We start from the raw sequence: 18,679 nt of genomic DNA on the forward strand, positions 1-18,679 counted from the left end.
TGGACCACGAGCATGCGCTACTTCTAACGCCGCTAATGCCGACAGTACCGATGTCATCTTCAATCGTGCACCCAGACACCTTGCAATCAATCAACCCAGCTCCAGCATGGCTACGGAAATTGCGTCGCAGCCTGATGTTCCTCTAGGCGTCACAGGAGATCGCTCAAGATGGTACAAGACATGGCGTCTCCAACACCGGTCCCAGGCTAAATCCTTTGTAGGAAGCACCTAGACACAATCCTCTCTCGCAAGGGTCCCTTCACAGACCCAGATGACTTTGTGCCTGGCGAACGTGTTATTCAGAGCCTTGAATCAGCAAAGATCTTGTAGGTGGAAAGAACTCACTTGATTACTTGCCTAGAGCTAACTTGGGACAGAGTTATGTTTGTATGATCCAATCCTCGTCTTGCGTATCCACCTGACCATTCTCAGCGGAGCGGGCGGCCTCGGATGCGAAATCCTCAAGAACCTCGCCCTCTCTGGTTTCAAGAACATCGATGTCATTGATATGGGTGCGTCGAACCCTTTGATCTCCTACGCCTCATGCTGATTGGTGGAACAGACACGATCGACGTTTCCAACCTCAATCGCCAATTCCTCTTCCGTGAGACCGATGTCGGAAAATACAAGGCTGAGGTCGCTGCTCGTTTCGTCGAGGATCGCGTCAAGGGAGTCAAGATCAACCCTTATTGCGGGAAGATTCAGGACAAGGACGAGGACTACTACCTTCAATTCAACATTATCGTTTGCGGTCTTGACAGTATTGAAGCAAGAAGATGGATCAATGCTACTCTGGTGGGAATGGTAGACGAGGAAAATGTCGACAGCCTGAAGCCATTGATCGACGGCGGTACTGAAGGTTTCAGAGGCCAGTCCAGAGTTATTCTTCCTACCGTCACGAGCTGCATTGAGTGCCAGCTGGATATGCACGCTCCTCGTGCTGCTGTTCCTCTGTGCACCCTGGCTACCATTCCTCGTCAACCTCAGCACTGCATCGAGTGGGCTCATCTCATCGCTTGGGAGGAAGAGCGCAAGGGTAAGATTGAAAATATGCATACAGCCGAGGTCACGTTACTGACCCTTTTTAGACATTACTCTCGACACGGATGATACAGAGCACATTTCGTGGCTGTTCGCAAAGGCTCTCAAGCGTGCACAGGAGTTCAACATCCCAGGTGTCACATATTCCATGACTCAAGGTGTAGTCAAGAACATCATTCCTGCAATCGCATCAACCAATGCCATCGTTGCCGCCTCGTGCTGTAACGAGGCATTCAAGATTGCAACTGGCACAAACCCATTCTTGGGTAACCCCGGAGCAAACAATTACATGATGTACAGCGGAGACGACAGCATCTACACATACACGTTCGAACACGAAAAGAAGGACGACTGTCCGGTGTGCGGCAACCTGGCCAAGGAGATCTCTGTTAAGAAGGAGTGGACTCTGCAAGACTTTGTTGAACATCTGGCCGAGAGACCCGAGGCACAGCTGAAGAAACCATCGATCCGAACTGAAGAGAAGTCACTTTACTACTCGGCACCTCCCAGTCTCGAGGAGCAGACTCGCCCTAACTTGAAGCGCAAGCTGGACGAACTGTTGTCTGACGGACAAGAGGTGGGTGTCAGCGACCCTGCTTTCACTATTGACTTCAAGTTCAAGGTCCGCTTCTCTTAGCACGTCGCGCATAGGTGCACAGGGAGCGAGGTTTATGAAGTGGTTCTTGCGAATTACGGGACGAAGCATAGCGAAGGCGTTCTGGGATTTTCATGGCTCTGAGGCAGAGAGCTGCAATTTTAGCGAGCGCAGATAGCTTGACACACAAAACGCAAATGTACAAGATTGATTACAAAGAATAATGCCAGAGACAAGTGAGCAATAATCAAATATATAGTAGGTGAAATTGGTGGGGCTTGTTGACGCCGAGGTCGATTTGTGTCTGGAGCACACGCGTGTCAAAAGGGGCAGGCAGTTTGAACAGTCTCAGTAGCTTCTCCTCGACCTAGCAGCAGCTCGCAACGATGAGTGCAGACCTGCCGATACCATGAGCTATCAATATGCAACGTCCTACTCGACGTCTAAAGATGAGAGCCGCTTGACCAACATGTGGCAGCGCCTTGTGCGACAGTCGCAGTATGACGCCAAAGGGAAACCGAGGACCAAGCTGGCCATTGTCCGCCGACGTCTGTTAAGACTACCAACCGCCATCTTCTTGCTGTGGTTTTTTGTATTGCTATGGGGTGAGCGCACTGCCTTTAGTAGCAGTATTGATGCCTGCAATTGGGACCAATGGGAGAAATGGGTACGTCTGGCCCATGTCGCATGCCCTCATCCAAATTCCCAGACTAATCCATCTTGAACTTGTAGCCTTCAGATGCGCAACCTCACCGCATTGCCCTGATCGCCGACCCTCAGCTCGTTGACCCACACACATATCCTGGTCGACCATGGCCCCTCTCCTCGTTGACCATTGCTGCGACCGACAAGTACATCAAGCGATCCTACTATCTGCTACAACGCCACATCGATCCTGACACCACTTTGTTCTTGGGTGACTTGTTTGATGGAGGAAGAGAATGGTCTACACACTTCGAAGGCTTTCAGCCATCCGAGCAGCAATGGAAAAAATATGGCGACAACTACTGGCTCAACGAATACGACCGCTTCGGCAAGATATTCTTTGATCAAAACCAGGTTACTGGAGGTCTGCCTGCCCACAAGGTCAAGAAGTTCGTCGCCAGTCTACCCGGCAACCACGACTTGGGCTTTGGAAACGGCGTTCAAGTGCCGATCCGAAACCGCTACCAAGCCTACTTTGGCGAAGGTGACAGGATAGATGTCGTAGGAAACCACACCTTTGTCAGCATCGACGCCGTAAGCTTGAGTGCCATGGGCCAACCAGACAGTTCTCCAGAGCTTTGGAATGCTACTATGGAGTTTCTTGACAATGCCCAAGACCTCAAATACAAGGCTGTGCGCGCAGAGCTCAAAGAACGACAGGGCCTGATACCACACAGAAGATGGGCTCACGAAGTCACGCATCCTCGGGATCTAGGTCGCCTGCCTACCAAGGAAGAGCTAGCGAAAGAGTCGAAGCCTGAATTTCCAACGATCCTCCTCAGTCATGTACCCCTGTACCGCCCAGAGGGCACTCCTTGTGGTCCCCTTCGCGAAAAATACCCGCCTAGAGCGCCGAACCTCGAGATCGACAAGCCCAATGCCATACGTATTGCCGGCGGCTATCAATACCAGAATGTCTTGACGCAGGAGATTTCTACCATAGTTGCTCAGAAAATTGGTAACATTGCTCATGCCTTTACTGGTGATGATCATGATTACTGTGAGGTTACGCATCCATATTACGCCTCGAGACACGATAGAGGTATTCATGAGATCACAGTCAAGAGTATAAGTTGGGCGATGGGCGTCCGCAAACCAGGTTTCGTACTAGTCAGTCTCTGGAACCCAGTCGATGGAAACGGGGAATCTCTTCGAGACGGACCGACGCTGCAAACCCACCTTTGCCTCCTGCCAGACCAGCTCAGCATTTTTATCGTCTATGGCATCCTTGCGGCGTTCTCGATAATCGCCCTGGCCATCAACACCTTGGTCCAAGTCAGAAATGAAGAAGCCGCAGCTTCAATGCCAAACTTCCTTCCAACAACGGAGCCGAACACATACACAAAACCACGCACTCGCTCTCCCTCAGGCGCAACAAACTCCATGTCCTCCGAACATTCGAATGGCAAACTCTCCGCTCGCTCTGCAAATGCCAGAACCCGCAGCGTCAGTCCAGCACCAGGCTACGGTCTGCCTACAGCTCGACCCACCGGAACACCACTGATAGAAAAAGCGGGATATTATGGTAACAATCCTGCGTATCAGCTGTACAATAAAGAGGAGGTGTATGATGAGAGTGACGACTGGGGTAATCCTATCTTCAGAAAAGCACCTAAGCCTAGGGTACCGAAGACGTTCAGGAGGAAGCTCGTGGACAGATTTGGGAAAGAGGTTGCTTTGGCTGGCGGGCCGGCATTATTGTTTTATTGGTGGTTGTTGAAGAGGGGTTGAGGCATAAATTATCACACCACGTCTCAAAATGACACACATCTGTGAAGAAATACGAAAATTCATTCAAGGAAGGTCCTTGTGAGCAGAACTAACAAGAAAAATCAGTATCCAAAACAACCACCTTCCCCGATCGTTAAAAATCATCAAAGACGCCTTCCCAAGAGTAGAATACGAAATCAGTCTTTCCATCATCTTTTCATCCCTTCATGCCTTTGCTTCCCTTATCGGCATTTACAAGAAGCCCTTACTAATGCTGCTTATCCTCTGCGGCACCTCAAGCGAAGGCGGCAAAGGCCCAATAGAACTACCTCTCCTGCTTCCAGTACCACCACCAAGAACACTCCTCCTCACACTTCCCCTCTCAAGTTGAAGGCCCTTGAGCCCTTCCAATTCCCTCTCCAAGCGAAGTCTTGTTTCTCTTTCCTCGCGCAACTCTCTTTCTGCGCGTTTGGCAGCGAGTTGGTTGGATGAGTCTGAAGCTTGCAATTCGTCGATGGTAGCAAGGAGATTAGAAATCTTGTCGCGGGATTTGTTGATGTCTTCGGTAAGGAGAGACACACTCTTGTCTCTGCGTTCGATCTGAGATTGCAGGTCGCGGACTGTACGGTCGACGTTGCGCACACTGCGGGCTTCGGTGTTGCGTGTGTGTTCGAGGTCTTCTAGTTGAGCTTCGAGTTCGTGAATGCGGCCGTTGAGGAAGCGGACGTCCTGGCTGACGCTCGAGTAGCCCTTGGTTTCGAGATCGATGCACTTGAGTTGCAGATCTTTCATTGACTTTTCCAGAGCTGCCTTCTCTTTGTGCAGGATTACGTTGTTCTCGCGTTCGGTGACAATGTCCTTTTGGATCTCTTGGGCGAGTGCTTCAGCTCTTCGCATCTTGCCTACTGCGGCGGCGGCGACATCCTCCTGGTGAGCAAGGGTTGACTTGAGTTCAAGCAGTTCGCGGTCTGCGGATGCTGCATTGCGCTTAGATGGCGAGCCGTTCTGAGACAGATCCTCAAGGCGGTCGGCAGCCTCGCTAAGACGTGCCTCGAGCCCCTTCTTCTCCTTGACGAGCATGTCCCTCTCAGCAACGACATCGTCGACGTTGGTGCGAAGGCTGCGAACTTGGCTGAGAAGATCGACAATCTTGCTCTGAGCCTCGTTGTGAGCATTGACAGCCTCGTCACGAGAGTTAGACAGGTCCTGCAGAGCAACATCAAGACGCGACTTCTCCTTGGCCCAGGTGGAGCTGTTCAAGACTTCATCGTCCCATTTGTTGCGCAACTCCTCCAACTCATCACGAAGACGACCGTTCTCTCCGCGAACATGAATAACGTTCTCGCGTTCAATCTCCAGCTCGTTGCTAACGGCTGCAAGTTCTGACTGATACTTTTTGCGAGTTTGCTCCATTGACGACTCCTTGTCTTCAATATCCATAGCGCGTTGAGATCTGTAGTCCTCGAGCTCATTCTGTAGGCGCTTCTTTGCTTGAAGCGCGCCGTCTAGATCAGCAGAAAGGTCCTCGATTCTTTCCTCATACTGCTGTGTTTGGCGCTGCAAGTCTTCGACCAGAGAGTCCATGTGCTTGCGTTCTGACATGATATTCGCGCATTGATCTTCAACTTCTCTAGCTTGCGTCTTTGCAAATTGTTCTGCTCTGGTTGCCTTAAGAACTGCGATTTCCGCCTGCTCGAGTTTACCGAAGTACTCGTCGGCTCGAGCACGGTAGAGATTGAGGCTGGAAGTAACGTCAAGCAGCTTGGATGTCTCTGCATCGAGTCTTATCTGCAGGTCAGAGAACTCATCAAGCAATTGCTGGTGGCCTGCAGCCTCTTGTTCTCTCTCATAAGTCAAGTCGGCAAGCTCGGATTTGACGTCGCGAAGCTCAACATCTGCTGAAGCTTTGCTCTGTTTAATCTCGTCAAATGCAGTCTTTGCATCCGCGAGCTCAGAAATGGCTATGTTGTGCGAAGCGAGTAGAGATTTGCGTGATTGCTCTTGAGAGTTGATGAGATCAAACAGCTCCTCATGAGACTTGGCTTGTACCTCCGACAGAGAGAGCTGTCCAAGACGAATGCTGTTCTCCAAAGCAGAGACCTTTCTGGCAGAGTCGTCCAACATGTCATGCAATCTGCTGTTCTCAAGGGTAAGCTTTTGCACTCTACGAAGCGAAGGACTTTCATCTTGCATATGCTGCTTCGAAGGGCTGCGTCCGATTTGAGCTGCCAGATGTCTGTTATGCATCTCGGACATCTGCAGCTGATTCTGAACCATCTCAAGCTCTGCTGCAAGGTCCATGCGATTGTTGAATGTAGCAGTGTCGTTTGTACGGTCCGAACGTGCAGAGTCTGTAGTGTAATTGCTCAAATGGCGCTGATTAGATGGTGTGTGCACGGGAGAGAAAGGCTTTCTAGACTCCCAGTCTCTACGCATAGGCACAGGCGATGCGCGAGCGTTGACTTGGTTTGAGTTCATCTCTTCTAGCAGAACGCGCTTAGCGTTGGCATGCTTGAAATCATTCTCTTGCATCTCGTCCTGGTGTTGGAGACGCAGATCGTTCAATTGTGCTTCTGCACGCGAGAGCTTCTCATTCGCGATATGAAGGGCTTGTTGAGACCCTTCCAGCTTCTTTGCCAGATCGACAGTGCGAGCCAGATCGGGCTTCATGCCATCAACATTAGATGGAAGGTTCTTCATATCTGGATCAAAGATTTTCTGCAGGAGTGCAAGTTGCTCGCGGCATTCAGAAAGCTCGTTGTTAGCGCTGTCAAGGCTAGACTGTACAGCACGAGTGTTTGTCTGAGCCTGTGTACGCAATTGTCTTTCAGTCTCGAGTTTGCGGTTCGCCTCGGCAAGTTGAAGGTTGACGGTCGAAGAGGCTTGCTCGGCGTTCCTGGTTGTGCGGTGCTCGCGGGTGATTTCGTGATTGAGATCCTCCAGACTGAGGGTGAGTTTCTCCTTTTGCTTCTCCAGGGAGTTGATCGTCAGATGAGCGTCCTCAAGCTGGCGCATGAGCTTCTTCGCATTTTCTTCAGCATTCATCTTCTCGGCATTGAGTTGATTGATCTTTGAGCGCTGGGTATCAACCGCACGAGAATTTGATCGTGCGATATCCAAGTTCTTTTGCTGGACCTTGTTCAGAAGAACACGGTTGTCGTTCTCAGATGCCGTCAGACGACCCTTGATGGTGACTAACTCACGTTCGAGGCGCTCCTTGTGTTGATCTTGATGGAGACGGAACGCATCGTTGCCAGAGATGAAATCTTTTAATCTTTGCACTTCTATCGCCATCTGGCTTTTGTCTGCCTCGAGATCTTCGACCTTTCTCTCCATGTTTTGCAAGTCGCGTCGAAGCAGAGCCTGTCGCTCGTTGGCTTGACGTGTCACATTGCGTTCGACAACTGCCTCAGCTTCGATCTTGGATTCTTGGAGCTCGAGGAACTGCTTTCGCAGGTTTTGAAGCTCAGACTGATAGTCCTTACGCTCCTTCTCTGCAGCGGCGCGAGCTTCATTTGTCCTGCGCGTCACGTCCGACTGAGCATACATTTCCTTCTCAATCGTGACTTTCGAGTCGTTAAGGGCATCAAACTCTCGTTTGAGACTCTCATACTCACTCTGAGCGATCTTCTTGACATCATCGCGTGATTGACGCTCCCGGCTCAGGTCAGTCTGCACTTCGAAGAGTTCGCTCTTGAGATCTTCGATCTGCTTCTGCAACATCTCGGCCTGGGTGTCTGCTGAGGTCTTGTCTTCCAAAGCTCTTTTAGCATCTGCGACTTCGCGCTCAAGCTGGGCTTTTTGCGATGTCATGGCCTCCATTTCAGCCAAGGTACCGCGTAGTTGACTCTGGATGTCGTTGTGTTGGCTTGTCAGTGTCTGTTTTTCTTGCTCGAATCGCTTTCGATCGTCTTGAAACCTCTTGAGATCAGTCTTCAGAATGGCTAGCTCACTATCCTTGCGTCGAATTAGATCCTCGTAGCTAGTCGAAGTGGAGGCGAGTTCAGACATCTGTTGGCGAATCGACCGATTCTCGTCCACAAGATCTCTGATCTTCTTCTTCGAGTCTTGAAGGTCTTTGTTGGCACTCGAGAGCTTGAGATCAAGTTCATGGTCGTTCTCGAGCATTTTCGTTTCGAGATCCTGGAGCTTGCGCTCCTTGAGACTCACGTGGCTCTGTAACATCTTGATCTCTTGACCAAGCTTCTCCTCCAGTTCGGTAGTCTGTGAGCGAGACTGTTCAACTTCAATAAGCTGAGCATCCAGGGTGGTTATTCGGGAGTTCAACTCGGTCTTCTCGCCTTCCAATTTGGTGATGATCAAAGTTGCTTGCTCCACTTGTCGATGCCACTCATCTGCTTGGTCTTCTGCCCTCTTCTTGGCTTCGATGAGTCCCTCAAGTTGGTCTTCCAGCCTCTCCTGATCTTCCAGAGCGCCTTGCAGTTTCTCGCTCAGCTCAGACTCTCTGTCTTGCAGTCTTCGGAAGATGTCTTCCTTGTCGAGTGCAAGAGATCTCTCGCTCTCGAGAGTTTGTTGAATCTTCTGAATCTCGAATTCGGCGCGCCTGCGTTCGTCTTCAATCTTGAGTCTGGCTTCTTCGTCTTGTCTCATCTTCTCTTGCAGCTTCAAAATCTCTTCCTCACGCTTCTTCACCTCGTTTGATTGGCGAGTGGCTCCAAGGAGTGGTCTCATCGTCACAAAAAGATTCCACCACGGGTTGGCCTGCATTTGCTGGTATGCTCTGAAGTTGCTTTGAATAATACGGGTGGCCTCAGCGCGGTATAGTCTCTTGTGTGCGATACGTCTCTGGACATATCCTCGCGCAACGGACTGGAATCTTTCCATGATCTCGCGGATGAGCGCATCACGTTGTTCTTCTAGCTCCGCAAGAACCCCAGCTCTGAAGAACACCTTTGTAAGACCAACACGATACCAGGACGGGTCCAGATTCAGCTTTTCGAGTATCAGTTTGGCTGCGACTTGGCCTTCGAGCGGGCCTTTAGGCATCTTTGTGCAGAGGACTTCATAACGTGAGCGGAACTCGGCGAAGGGCAGTCTGTTGGGGAAACCGGTTCTCGCAATACGGATACCTTCGAGCACACCATTGCAGCGAAGTTGGTCGAGAACAAGTGGTGCACTGAATTGCTTTGGGCGCTTCTTGTGGTTGGGAAGAATACATCTGACGAAGTGGGGATGAGTCGAGTGGAGTTGGTTCATGAGCGTAGACAGGTTCTCCTTGTGTCTTTGTGCAACTGTCCTGAAGAGACCCTTCTTGACCCGGTTTCTGGTTGCTCCAGCTTCCTCGTCGTTGTCCTGGCAATCGGCGAAGAGATGAGAGACATGCTTGTTCGTAGAAGCAGCGAGGAGTCGAGTAACGTTGTCGTTCATAGGGTCCTTGTTTTTCTCCAGCCAGCCCTCGGTAGAGTACTCTACGTCAGCAGCGTAGTGTGTTAATGTGAAACCCTGCTTGAGAAGCGATCTGCGATACTTTGACGACTTGCGATCCCAGAGAGAGTTCAGCTTCTCGGTGAACGACTTGTCGGTGGCTTTAGGCATAACCGAATCTTCGTCCAGACAGGAGAAGATACCAATAGGATTGGTGACTTCGATGAGCTCAATAGTGGGTTGCAGGTCCTTGCCGAAATCGATGAACTTCCACTCAATCTGCTCCCGAGCGTACTCTTCCTGCTCCAAGACGAACATGTGATGATTGAAGAACTGCTGTAATTTTTCGTTGGTGTAGTTGATGCACAATTGCTCAAAGCTGTTTTCTTCGAAGATTTCGAAACCGGCGATATCCAACACACCGATGAAATATGTATCATCCATTCCAGATCCAGACCGATCCAGTTGTTTGTTGATGCGGTCTACAAGGTTGCCAAATCCGCGCTCGTAGATACCCTTGGCCAACGCATCGATGGCCAGGCGGACCTGTTCTGGTGTTTGGACCTTCTTGACCCACTCTCTGCCGGCCTTGACGCGAGGATGGAGTAAACCTTCGACGAAAGGTTCAACGGGAATACCAGCCAGTCGACAGAACTTCTCGACGCTCTCCATGGCGTTGGCTGCTAATGACGCCTGATCTGCACGCATGCTTTCCTTCGCGACAGTAATGTTTCCAAGGTGGAGGATGGCAGCAATGGTTTGTAAAATCGACTTCTGATCCTTGTCACTGAAGCCCATGATATGGAAGGCCTCCACTAGGTAATTCCACTCGTCCTTATCTGAAACACCAGAAATGACATCGTTGCCTTGCTTAGTGTACTCGAAGTCCTCAAGCTCCATACCTTCTAGCAAGAATTCGCTGCGAGTCGCGTCGTCCACACCAGCGAGGAGCTGATAGAAGATGTGGTAGTTACGTTCTTGCGAGTTTAGGCGCACTACTCTACTCTTTTCAAGAAGATACCAGTCGATGAAGGCGCCTGCAATCTGGCCGGCTCGTGTGAAGGCAATGCGAATGAACTTGCCAAAACGTGAAGAGTTGTTGTTTCGGACGGTCTGAGCGTTACCAAAGGCTTCGAGAATAGGGTTGGCTCTCAAGATTTGCTCGGACAGATTGGATGGTTGTCTCGTGGTGTTCTTAGCGCGAGGAGTGTCTGATGTAGCCACAGCGGCGAGATATTGGATGACCTTCTTTGTGTTTTCTGTCTTTCCTGCACCGGATTCACCGGTGACAAGGATACTCTGGTTGGTCCCCTCATCAACGAGATTTCGGAAGGCTTCGTCGGCCATGGCAAAAATATGTGGTTTTGTGTCTTCGCGACTTCTGCCTTTGTACATGTTGACATAATCGCGACCATAGATAGGAAGAGGACAGTAGGGATTGACTGTGACCAAGAACAACCCAGAGTACGTGTAGATAAGGTCGGCTTGGTAGCGCATGTGGAGGTTGTGCACAACGGAGGCTTCGTTCAAGTGAGTGAGCTCGGCCATGTCGTCGGCCTTGTCAAATTTGGCAGGATTGACCTTGTCGACCGATTCGGAGTCTACATCGCGTTGCTTCAGGATGTCAGCGTGCGCTCTTTGAGGACAGAATAGTGGGACATACGCTTCCATCGTCACATTGAACTCGTAGTTGACCATCGGCCAAGTCCTCAATGACCCAGCCACGGACAAACGCTTGTTCAGTATCCTTAACCCAGACATAGCGTTTGCCCGAGAAGTCGTTCTCGCCCTCTATGCCTCCAACTTTTTCTTGGGCGCCATCGAGACCCTCTGCTTTGATGAACTTTGGAGCAAAGGTACCTGTCGGCGGTGGACGTATCGAGCCTCGCCGTGAGAGCCCACGTTCTAGTGAGCCAAAGCCGAGCTCTGCGAAGGACTGGTGACGTGCGTGGCCGTTCGTTGCTGGCGGAGACATTGGAGGCGGTAGGACGGAGGAGCGGCTTCGAGCATGTCCAGGAGGTGGACCGGGAGAAGGTGTGGCATTAGTAGCGGTATGAGGGCGATCTTGCCAGCGCTGGCTCCCTGTATGAGTGGCTATAGCCATGTGGAATCTTCACTGTTGGGTTAGTAGTTGCGAGTCTGCCGGAGGTTTCTAGGATGGCATGTGGGCGTGTCGATTGAGCAGTGCAGGGCTCTCAGAGCGGCATTTCCAGAGAATATCGAATTATGTACAGACGCACGCTGCTGACGGTATAGGAGACAGCCTTGCAGACAAGTAGGATATGCCCAGGACGTTGGTCGCAATGCGAAGGGCTGTTGTCGTTAGCTCATGCAGGTGTTTATCAACAAAGGTCTGTTTATCGTTAGCGTCAATCGCGGGCCGCCTTGTTTCAACCCAACCACCCACATCACTCCAAACTTGCACTTTCAAGTTTCCACGGGCCGTTTTGCCAAACTCCGTCCTCCGTCCTCCGGCACTGTCCAACTGCAAGTCTGCTCGTCCGACACTTTCTTGATAAATTGTCGTTTAGCACATCGCGGCGTCGTCACTTTCGTGGACGAGCACTATCTCGCCTCAGTCGAGTGTATAGTCTTCGCTGCGGGCGCGCTTGGATAAAAAGAGGCCGTTTGTCGTCCGACGCACATCTCGTGCCCCTGCCTTTCTGTGTGAGCATCATCGCGCTTTCCTAGAATTCTCGACTACGCACTTGGTTCGCTTTCATCGCGACACAACATCGCGCACAGTATGGCGCACTATCCTCCATGGCCTCCTGCTGCTGGGTCGCCATCAGCGCATCCTTCTGGCTATCCACCACCGCCGCCTCTTCCCCCATCGACTGCAGGACAAACCATGGCTTTACCACCAGAGCTGCAGGCTTTGAATATCACTCCTCAGCAGATGGCTGCCCTCTTGACTCACCTTCAAGCTGGCACTTTTCCCTTTCCACCTCCTCCTCCGCCGCCTCTGCCGCCGCAGGCCTACCAGCCGGCCGCGCCCTTCGCACCTGTCCCTTTCCCACCTCCCGTGCCAACACAGACTGCTGTCGGCCAAAACGCTTTGGCGCCGACCGCCATGCCTCCTCACATGGATATTGATCGCGAGGAGGGCGAAGTCAGCGACGCCTCACAACACGTCAATCGTGCACCGTCTGCGCCGTCTTCTAAGAAGCGCAAGTCGCGCTCTTCTCAGTTGGCCCATCGCACAGCTACCCAAGCCAGTCCATCATCTACCCCCACAAAGAACAACTCAGATGTAAGTCACGGCTCAATCCAACAGAAAAGGGAAGCTGTTTTGCCTTTTATTGCTGCACTGCATCATGAAGGTTTCACCTTCGACGAATTTGTCCGCGAAGGTTTTGAGGAAAACTTACTTCGTCAAGTCTATCAAGACTTGCAGATCCCCATCGTCTCGTCGACAGTGTCTAGTGCGCAGACCCCAGTCACAGAGACCATAGCTGCAAAGGTGACAAGTGCTGCGCCTACTTCTCCTTCTATCGTTCCTCCAAGCAAGGAGTCCAAACCCATTGTTCCTGTCAAACAAGCACCTCCTATGAGCCGTCAGGATTATCTGGCACGTCTTCAGGCTGCAAAGAACAAGAAGGCCGAAGCTGTCCCTTCGAAGCAACCTGTTGTACCTGCAGAATCCGCCACCCCTCCTGTTGTCAAGAATGAGATCGCACCACCGCTGGTCATCATTCCTGCTGAATCGCAGCCTAAACCTGACGAAGCACAGAAACCTGCCACTCCGTCAGTTGCAGCCACCAACAAACAGTCACAAACCACCGAGTTGATTCGTAAGAAGATGGAGGCTCTGAAGGCAACGCAACGCCGCTTGGCCAACAACACGAATGCTTCCACTTCATCCACACCTGGCTCAATTTCTGCGATACATGCTGTAGGTCAATCTCAACCGAAGGCTACACCTACTCCACCTACGAGCAAGACTCCGTTGGCCTCTTCTCAAATGGCACCTGCAAGCTTAATACCTGGTTTGCGCATGTCGACCTCGATGGCGAGTTCGCCACAACCCCAGCTTCAATTCCAAACTGGCCTGTCGACTGCCAGTGCATCACCAAATTCATCAAAAGATCCCACACCACAACCCCCTACTACGACATCCATGCCTATGGTCAGAAAACGCCCTGTAGCATCGGATCTCAACGAGGTCCAAGTTGTTTCTGATCACCATCCCTTCAAAAGGCCATTTGGACAAAGTAGGAAGAATAGTTTCGATGCAGGAATGATCATTCAGGTCAGCGATGATGAAGACATGTCTGATGACGACGATGAGCTGAGCAGTGCAAAGCCCTTGGTCAAAGCCAGCGTAGTTCCTGCTGGCCAGCGTGATAAGAACATCCGCGATCTGCCTCCACTGAGGGACTTTCCTCAACGCTCGGCAGCATTTCACAAGCAAGCAGGCATCTTCACACCGCCCCTCGGTACTCCCGGAGCATCGAGTGATGCCGAAGAGCTTAGAAGGAAAGAGTTGGAAATTACATCTCTTAATCAGAGGATACAAGAGTACGAAAAACGCAAAGCTGCGCTCAAGGCTAAAGCCAAACTCACCCAGGGCCAGCCTCAAACTCCTTCTCAGATTGCAACACCCTCTGAGAAGACTTCTACGCTTCCAGCTCCTGGTTTTGCAGCATCACATGCGCCCACGCCAGCTACGATCAATTCCAAGGAACCAGTTGATCGACGCACTGAGCTCAAGGCCGCCTTAACGGCACGCAACGCCGACATTGATAATCAGAAGGCTAGAATCCTCGAGATGCAAAAACAAATGGCCGATATGCAGAGGCAGTATGACCAAGATATGGAGAATCAACGAAAGCTTCGCGAAGAACTCGAGAGTCTGGATGTCAACACTGAAGGGATGACACAAGCTGAGATGGAAGCCAAGAAGCAGGAGATTGAGAACCTTCAAGACTCAGACCCTATTGGGGACAATGACTTACCGACCACGGAATCAACTCAAACTGAGAACTTGGATGTTTCCATGAGTGAGAGCGGCTCAGACAACCCATCAGACGATGCGGTCCCAAGCAATCACTCAGTTGCAGATGTTCAATCCCCTCAAGGACATAGAGATGTAACAATCTCAAGTCCTGGTCGTGCAAGAGTTCTTGACGACATTCGTGCCGATCGCGCCAAAGCAGAACAGACCAAAACTCAGACTTCCGAGGAGAGCTCAGATTCTGATTCGGGCTCGAGCATGTCTGAGAGTTCCGAATCGGACAAAGACGAAGGCGAAGATGAACATCTGCAACCCAACAACGCGGTGGCGGATGCATTCGCTAGTGTAGAATCTGGCTCTGAAGGCATGAGAAGCGTTGGCAAATCTGCAAGTGCTGAAACCGAGCTCGCCGATTCCCAGGATAGATTGGTATGGCTGTTCATCAGGAACATACCTTTTACGGCAACCAATGATCTCGTGCGCTCTTTCTTCGATGTCTTCGACGTGTAAGTCATCAAGTTGAAATGGCCTCCAATGTGTTCGAGCTGAGCTAACATATATTAGCAAGCGCACTCATCTCCCACGACACCCTACTCGCGACCAAGGTTCAGGCTCCGGCTTTGTCGAGCTTCCGCTCTCACAAGCTGTTGCTGCAATTGATAAGCTAAGTGGACGCCAGATGCAGAACCGCAAGGTCTCTATCCAGATGTCGAAGTTCGAGCCCAAGCTATCGCCCTCACTTTCACCCGCACCAAGCTCTGGCTCTTCTGACAGTAGCAGTGATGACGAGATGGACATCTCGACAGATTCTGATGACGAGAGTGAAGATGGTGTGAATGATGTTGCAGCTACTTCTACTGAGCAGAAAGCCGAAGCCCCTGGTGGTGCATCAGTAGATGTGGCATCCGCTTCAGATGCCTCGGGTGATGAAGATGAGGACGAGGATGGGGATCGAATGGATCTCGAGTCCTCAGACGCATTTTCTGAAGAGTATTCACCAGAGCCTGCTGCTGTACCTGTTTCTTCGCTTCCTCTATCTCAGCCCGACAACACCAGCAGACAAAACCTTGCTGACGATCTAGCGCCTGAATTGCAGCCAACTACCGAGCAACAAACCAGTCTCTCTGAAGCGGTAAGTTCTACCACCAGAATCCAGCGTGTGCTGACAACAGTACAGGCCAACACTGCTCCATCTGCTAGCACGAACTTCAAACCGTACGAGAGTCTGCTCAAGAATTTCAAGGGGTACCGTTACCACCCTGATTATTCTCGTGAAGTCCAGGGTGGATATCGTTCGTTGACCTACAGTCATCAAATTGATCCCAACAAGGAGCTGTGCCGTTATGAAGTTGCATCCGGTGTTTGCAACGACAGTTCGTGTGAATATCAACATTTCCGCGATATGGGTGTTTCTGGTGCGTCTGAGGGCGCGACCTCCTGATTTTCCTTTGTTCATGCATTCATTCATCTTTTCTCCAACAAGCTGCTTCCGATCGGCGACCAAGCGTGCTCTGTGCGACATGGTCCATGATACCTCTATGACACATTCTAGTTCTGTGGTGCGGTAGCTGACTTAGGGCACTGACATTGCAGACGATACTCTTCTCCTTCAAATGGGCATGAACGGCAACCCTGGCCAGAGCGCCGAATACAGGCAAGGCCTGAGGGATATCCTACAAGAGATGAGGGACAATAACAACCTCGAGACGGAAGCTGTTGCCACACGCGTGGCCCAGTATCGAAGAGAGTTCCTCAAGGACCCCTCTAACATACTTGGTTTGAACTAGACGGCCCAGACATCAAGACTCCGATCTTGATAGGCTGCTGACCCGATGTTTCCATTGCCCGCTTGCGCAGAGCGCAGGGGTGAGCAACATATTTTACAACAACACAAGCACGACTGCATGTAGCGGTTCACAATGCTTGCTAGTGCCTGATTGCTTGTCAGGATACGTACGTGCAAAGAGAATTTCCATCAAGGGCATGGAAGTGCGATTCTGAAAATCGTAGACTTTTGTCGGATGGCAGAACGCAAGAAAGAGCGCGGAGAAGCAAGAAGCAGATTGCAGATGGCAGAAGCCGAGCGGAGATGGACGCTCTACCGACAACGCCGGCTAAGCTGAGTGCCTCGCAGCCTCTCTGCCAAAGCCCGCTGTGTACCGGCTGAAATGACATATCGGGCACAGTGGTCCGATAAGGATCGAACACCGATACCAGGGCCTAGCCATACTCAGATAGAATAAACAAAAGATTTTGCCTCAAAAAAAAAATGCATTCTTTATCCCCAACGTCCAGTAATTTGCAAGTGCTCGAAGTTTGCGACGTGTTGTTGATGAGGGCCTTTCGTCATCGGGCGATGATGTCGGTCACCGCTTTCTGCTCGGCGTTACAGTGGCCTCCAAGAAGGCAGGCTCGAGCAAAGACGTGCTACAGCAACGGTTTTGTGAGTCAGGCAAGCGCTCCCGGCGGGCGATCTCCAAGGAAATGCGAGACGCAAAACACAAGTGTCGGAGCGCTCGGCGTATTTAGCCTCTACCCACGTGAAGGGGCTCGGAAGAACTGGAACGATGGCAGAAAGTGACGGAACTACGGTGGCGGGTGCTTCTTGGAGGGACCCTTGCCCTCGCTGGGCCTTCCTTTGGGTGAGAGTCGGGTCTGATTGACATAAGCGCGGGGCTCGCTGGGAGCTTTTATTTCTCCCAACAACAATTGAAACTTGAACCTCTTTCCTACACACATCTCTGTTTTCCCTACACATCTCAGCCCAATCCTCTCAATCCACACACTTCACTATGTCTAGCTCTCTCGACCAGCTCAAGGCCTCTGGCACCGTACGTTCTCACAGCTCAGCTATGCCCCCTGTGGAGGGGTCAAATGCCGACATATGACTAACACTTTTTTCAAGGTTGTCGTCTGCGACTCTGGTGACTTTGCTACCATTGACAAGTACAAGCCTCAGGATGCTACCACCAACCCTTCCCTGATTCTGGCAGCCTCTAAGAAGGCCGAGTATGCCAAGCTTATTGACAACGCTGTCGCCTACGGAAAGGAGCACGCCGATGGCAAGAGCATCGACGACCAGGTTGATGCAGTCCTTGACGCTCTCCTCGTCCAGTTCGGCAAGGAGATTCTTCAGATCGTTCCCGGCAAGGTCTCTACCGAGGTTGACGCCAGATTCTCCTTCGACACCGATGCCAGTGTCAAGAAGGCCCTCCGTATCATCGACGTACGTTTCACCGTGGCATGACTACCATGGTTTGAACGCGACTGACTTTTTCAACAGCTCTACAAGGAGGCCGGCATCTCAAAGGACCGCGTCCTCATCAAGATTGCCTCGACCTACGAGGGTATCAAGGCTGCTCACATTCTGCAGTCCAAGTACGACATCAACACCAACTTGACTTTGATGTTCTCCCCTGTCCAGGCCATCGCTGCCGCTGAGGCCGGTGCTTTCCTCATCTCTCCCTTCGTTGGCCGTATCCTTGACTGGTACAAGGCCAACCACAAGAAGGAGTACAAGAAGGAGGAGGACCCCGGTGTCAAGTCCGTTGTTGAGATCTACAACTACTACAAGAAGTTCGGCTACAAGACCATTGTTATGGGTGCTTCTTTCAGAAACACTGGTGAGATCACTGAGCTCGCTGGCTGCGACTACCTCACCATCTCCGTAAGTCACCAGGACTCTGAAGTTCTCTGTTTCGATATTCTAACAAAACTTCTAGCCCAACCTTCTCGAGGAGCTCTACAACAGCAAGGAGGAGGTTCCCCAGAAGCTCAACGCTTCCAACGCTACCAAGCTCGACCTTCAGAAGAAGTCGTACCTCCACGACGAGCCCGCCTTCCGCTTCGACTTCAACGAGGACCCCATGGCCGTTCACAAGCTCAGCGAGGGTATCAGCAAGTTCGCTGCTGACGCTGTCACCCTCAAGGACATCCTCAAGGAGAAGCTCCAGAAGGCTTAAATTATTTAGTTTTGATGATGGTTTGGGCGATGTGCATATGACGACTGCCGCGACATGACTTTTTCTTTCTCACGTTCAACAAAAAATAAAATACCCCTGTTGTCGTTCTTGTCATATTGATAATACATCTTCCCTATTCCGGAGTCCGGAGGCGATGATATGTGACATGCAATAATATAGCTCATTTTGTTTTACTCAACCAATAACGATGCTTCCTGTCGGGGACTCCATTTGTTTTGTTTGGCTGACGTAGACGTGCGCCGAGGCAGAACAACTTCGAAGTCTTAGGAAGCAGTAGCCGGACTTAAGCCGTGGAGTCCGAAA

At 51.2% G+C, this 18,679-nt stretch overlaps 4 protein-coding genes across 4 annotated transcripts; all 4 read left to right on the top strand.

Annotated features, from left to right (window-relative positions):
• Positions 1–106: 106 nt before the first annotated feature.
• M437DRAFT_70973 (uncharacterized protein) lies at positions 107–1,678 on the top strand (the record flags this gene model as incomplete). Its single annotated transcript, XM_041025600.1, has 5 exons — positions 107–171; positions 222–326; positions 433–512; positions 563–1,036; positions 1,089–1,678. The coding sequence occupies 5 exons, from the start codon at positions 107–109 to the stop codon at positions 1,676–1,678; spliced, it is 1,314 nt and encodes a 437-aa protein (XP_040884170.1).
• A 502-nt stretch (positions 1,679–2,180) lies between these two features.
• On the top strand, positions 2,181–3,862 carry M437DRAFT_13223 (uncharacterized protein; the record flags this gene model as incomplete). Its single annotated transcript, XM_041018703.1, has 2 exons — positions 2,181–2,303; positions 2,369–3,862. Coding segments are annotated over 2 exons (1,617 nt in total), but the record flags the coding sequence as incomplete, so codon positions are not given.
• An 11,807-nt stretch (positions 3,863–15,669) lies between these two features.
• M437DRAFT_18178 (uncharacterized protein) lies at positions 15,670–16,174 on the top strand (the record flags this gene model as incomplete). Its single annotated transcript, XM_041018941.1, has 2 exons — positions 15,670–15,808; positions 15,987–16,174. Coding segments are annotated over 2 exons (327 nt in total), but the record flags the coding sequence as incomplete, so codon positions are not given.
• Positions 16,175–17,185: 1,011 nt separating this feature from the next.
• M437DRAFT_79808 (transaldolase) lies at positions 17,186–18,355 on the top strand (the record flags this gene model as incomplete). Its single annotated transcript, XM_041027247.1, has 4 exons — positions 17,186–17,224; positions 17,299–17,619; positions 17,677–18,060; positions 18,116–18,355. 4 exons carry the CDS (start codon positions 17,186–17,188, stop codon positions 18,353–18,355), a joined length of 984 nt encoding a protein of 327 aa, XP_040884173.1.
• Positions 18,356–18,679: the final 324 nt, after the last annotated feature.

This window comes from Aureobasidium melanogenum (genome assembly GCF_000721775.1).
Source record: "Aureobasidium melanogenum CBS 110374 unplaced genomic scaffold scaffold_1, whole genome shotgun sequence".
Classification (NCBI taxonomy): domain Eukaryota; kingdom Fungi; phylum Ascomycota; class Dothideomycetes; order Dothideales; family Saccotheciaceae; genus Aureobasidium; species Aureobasidium melanogenum.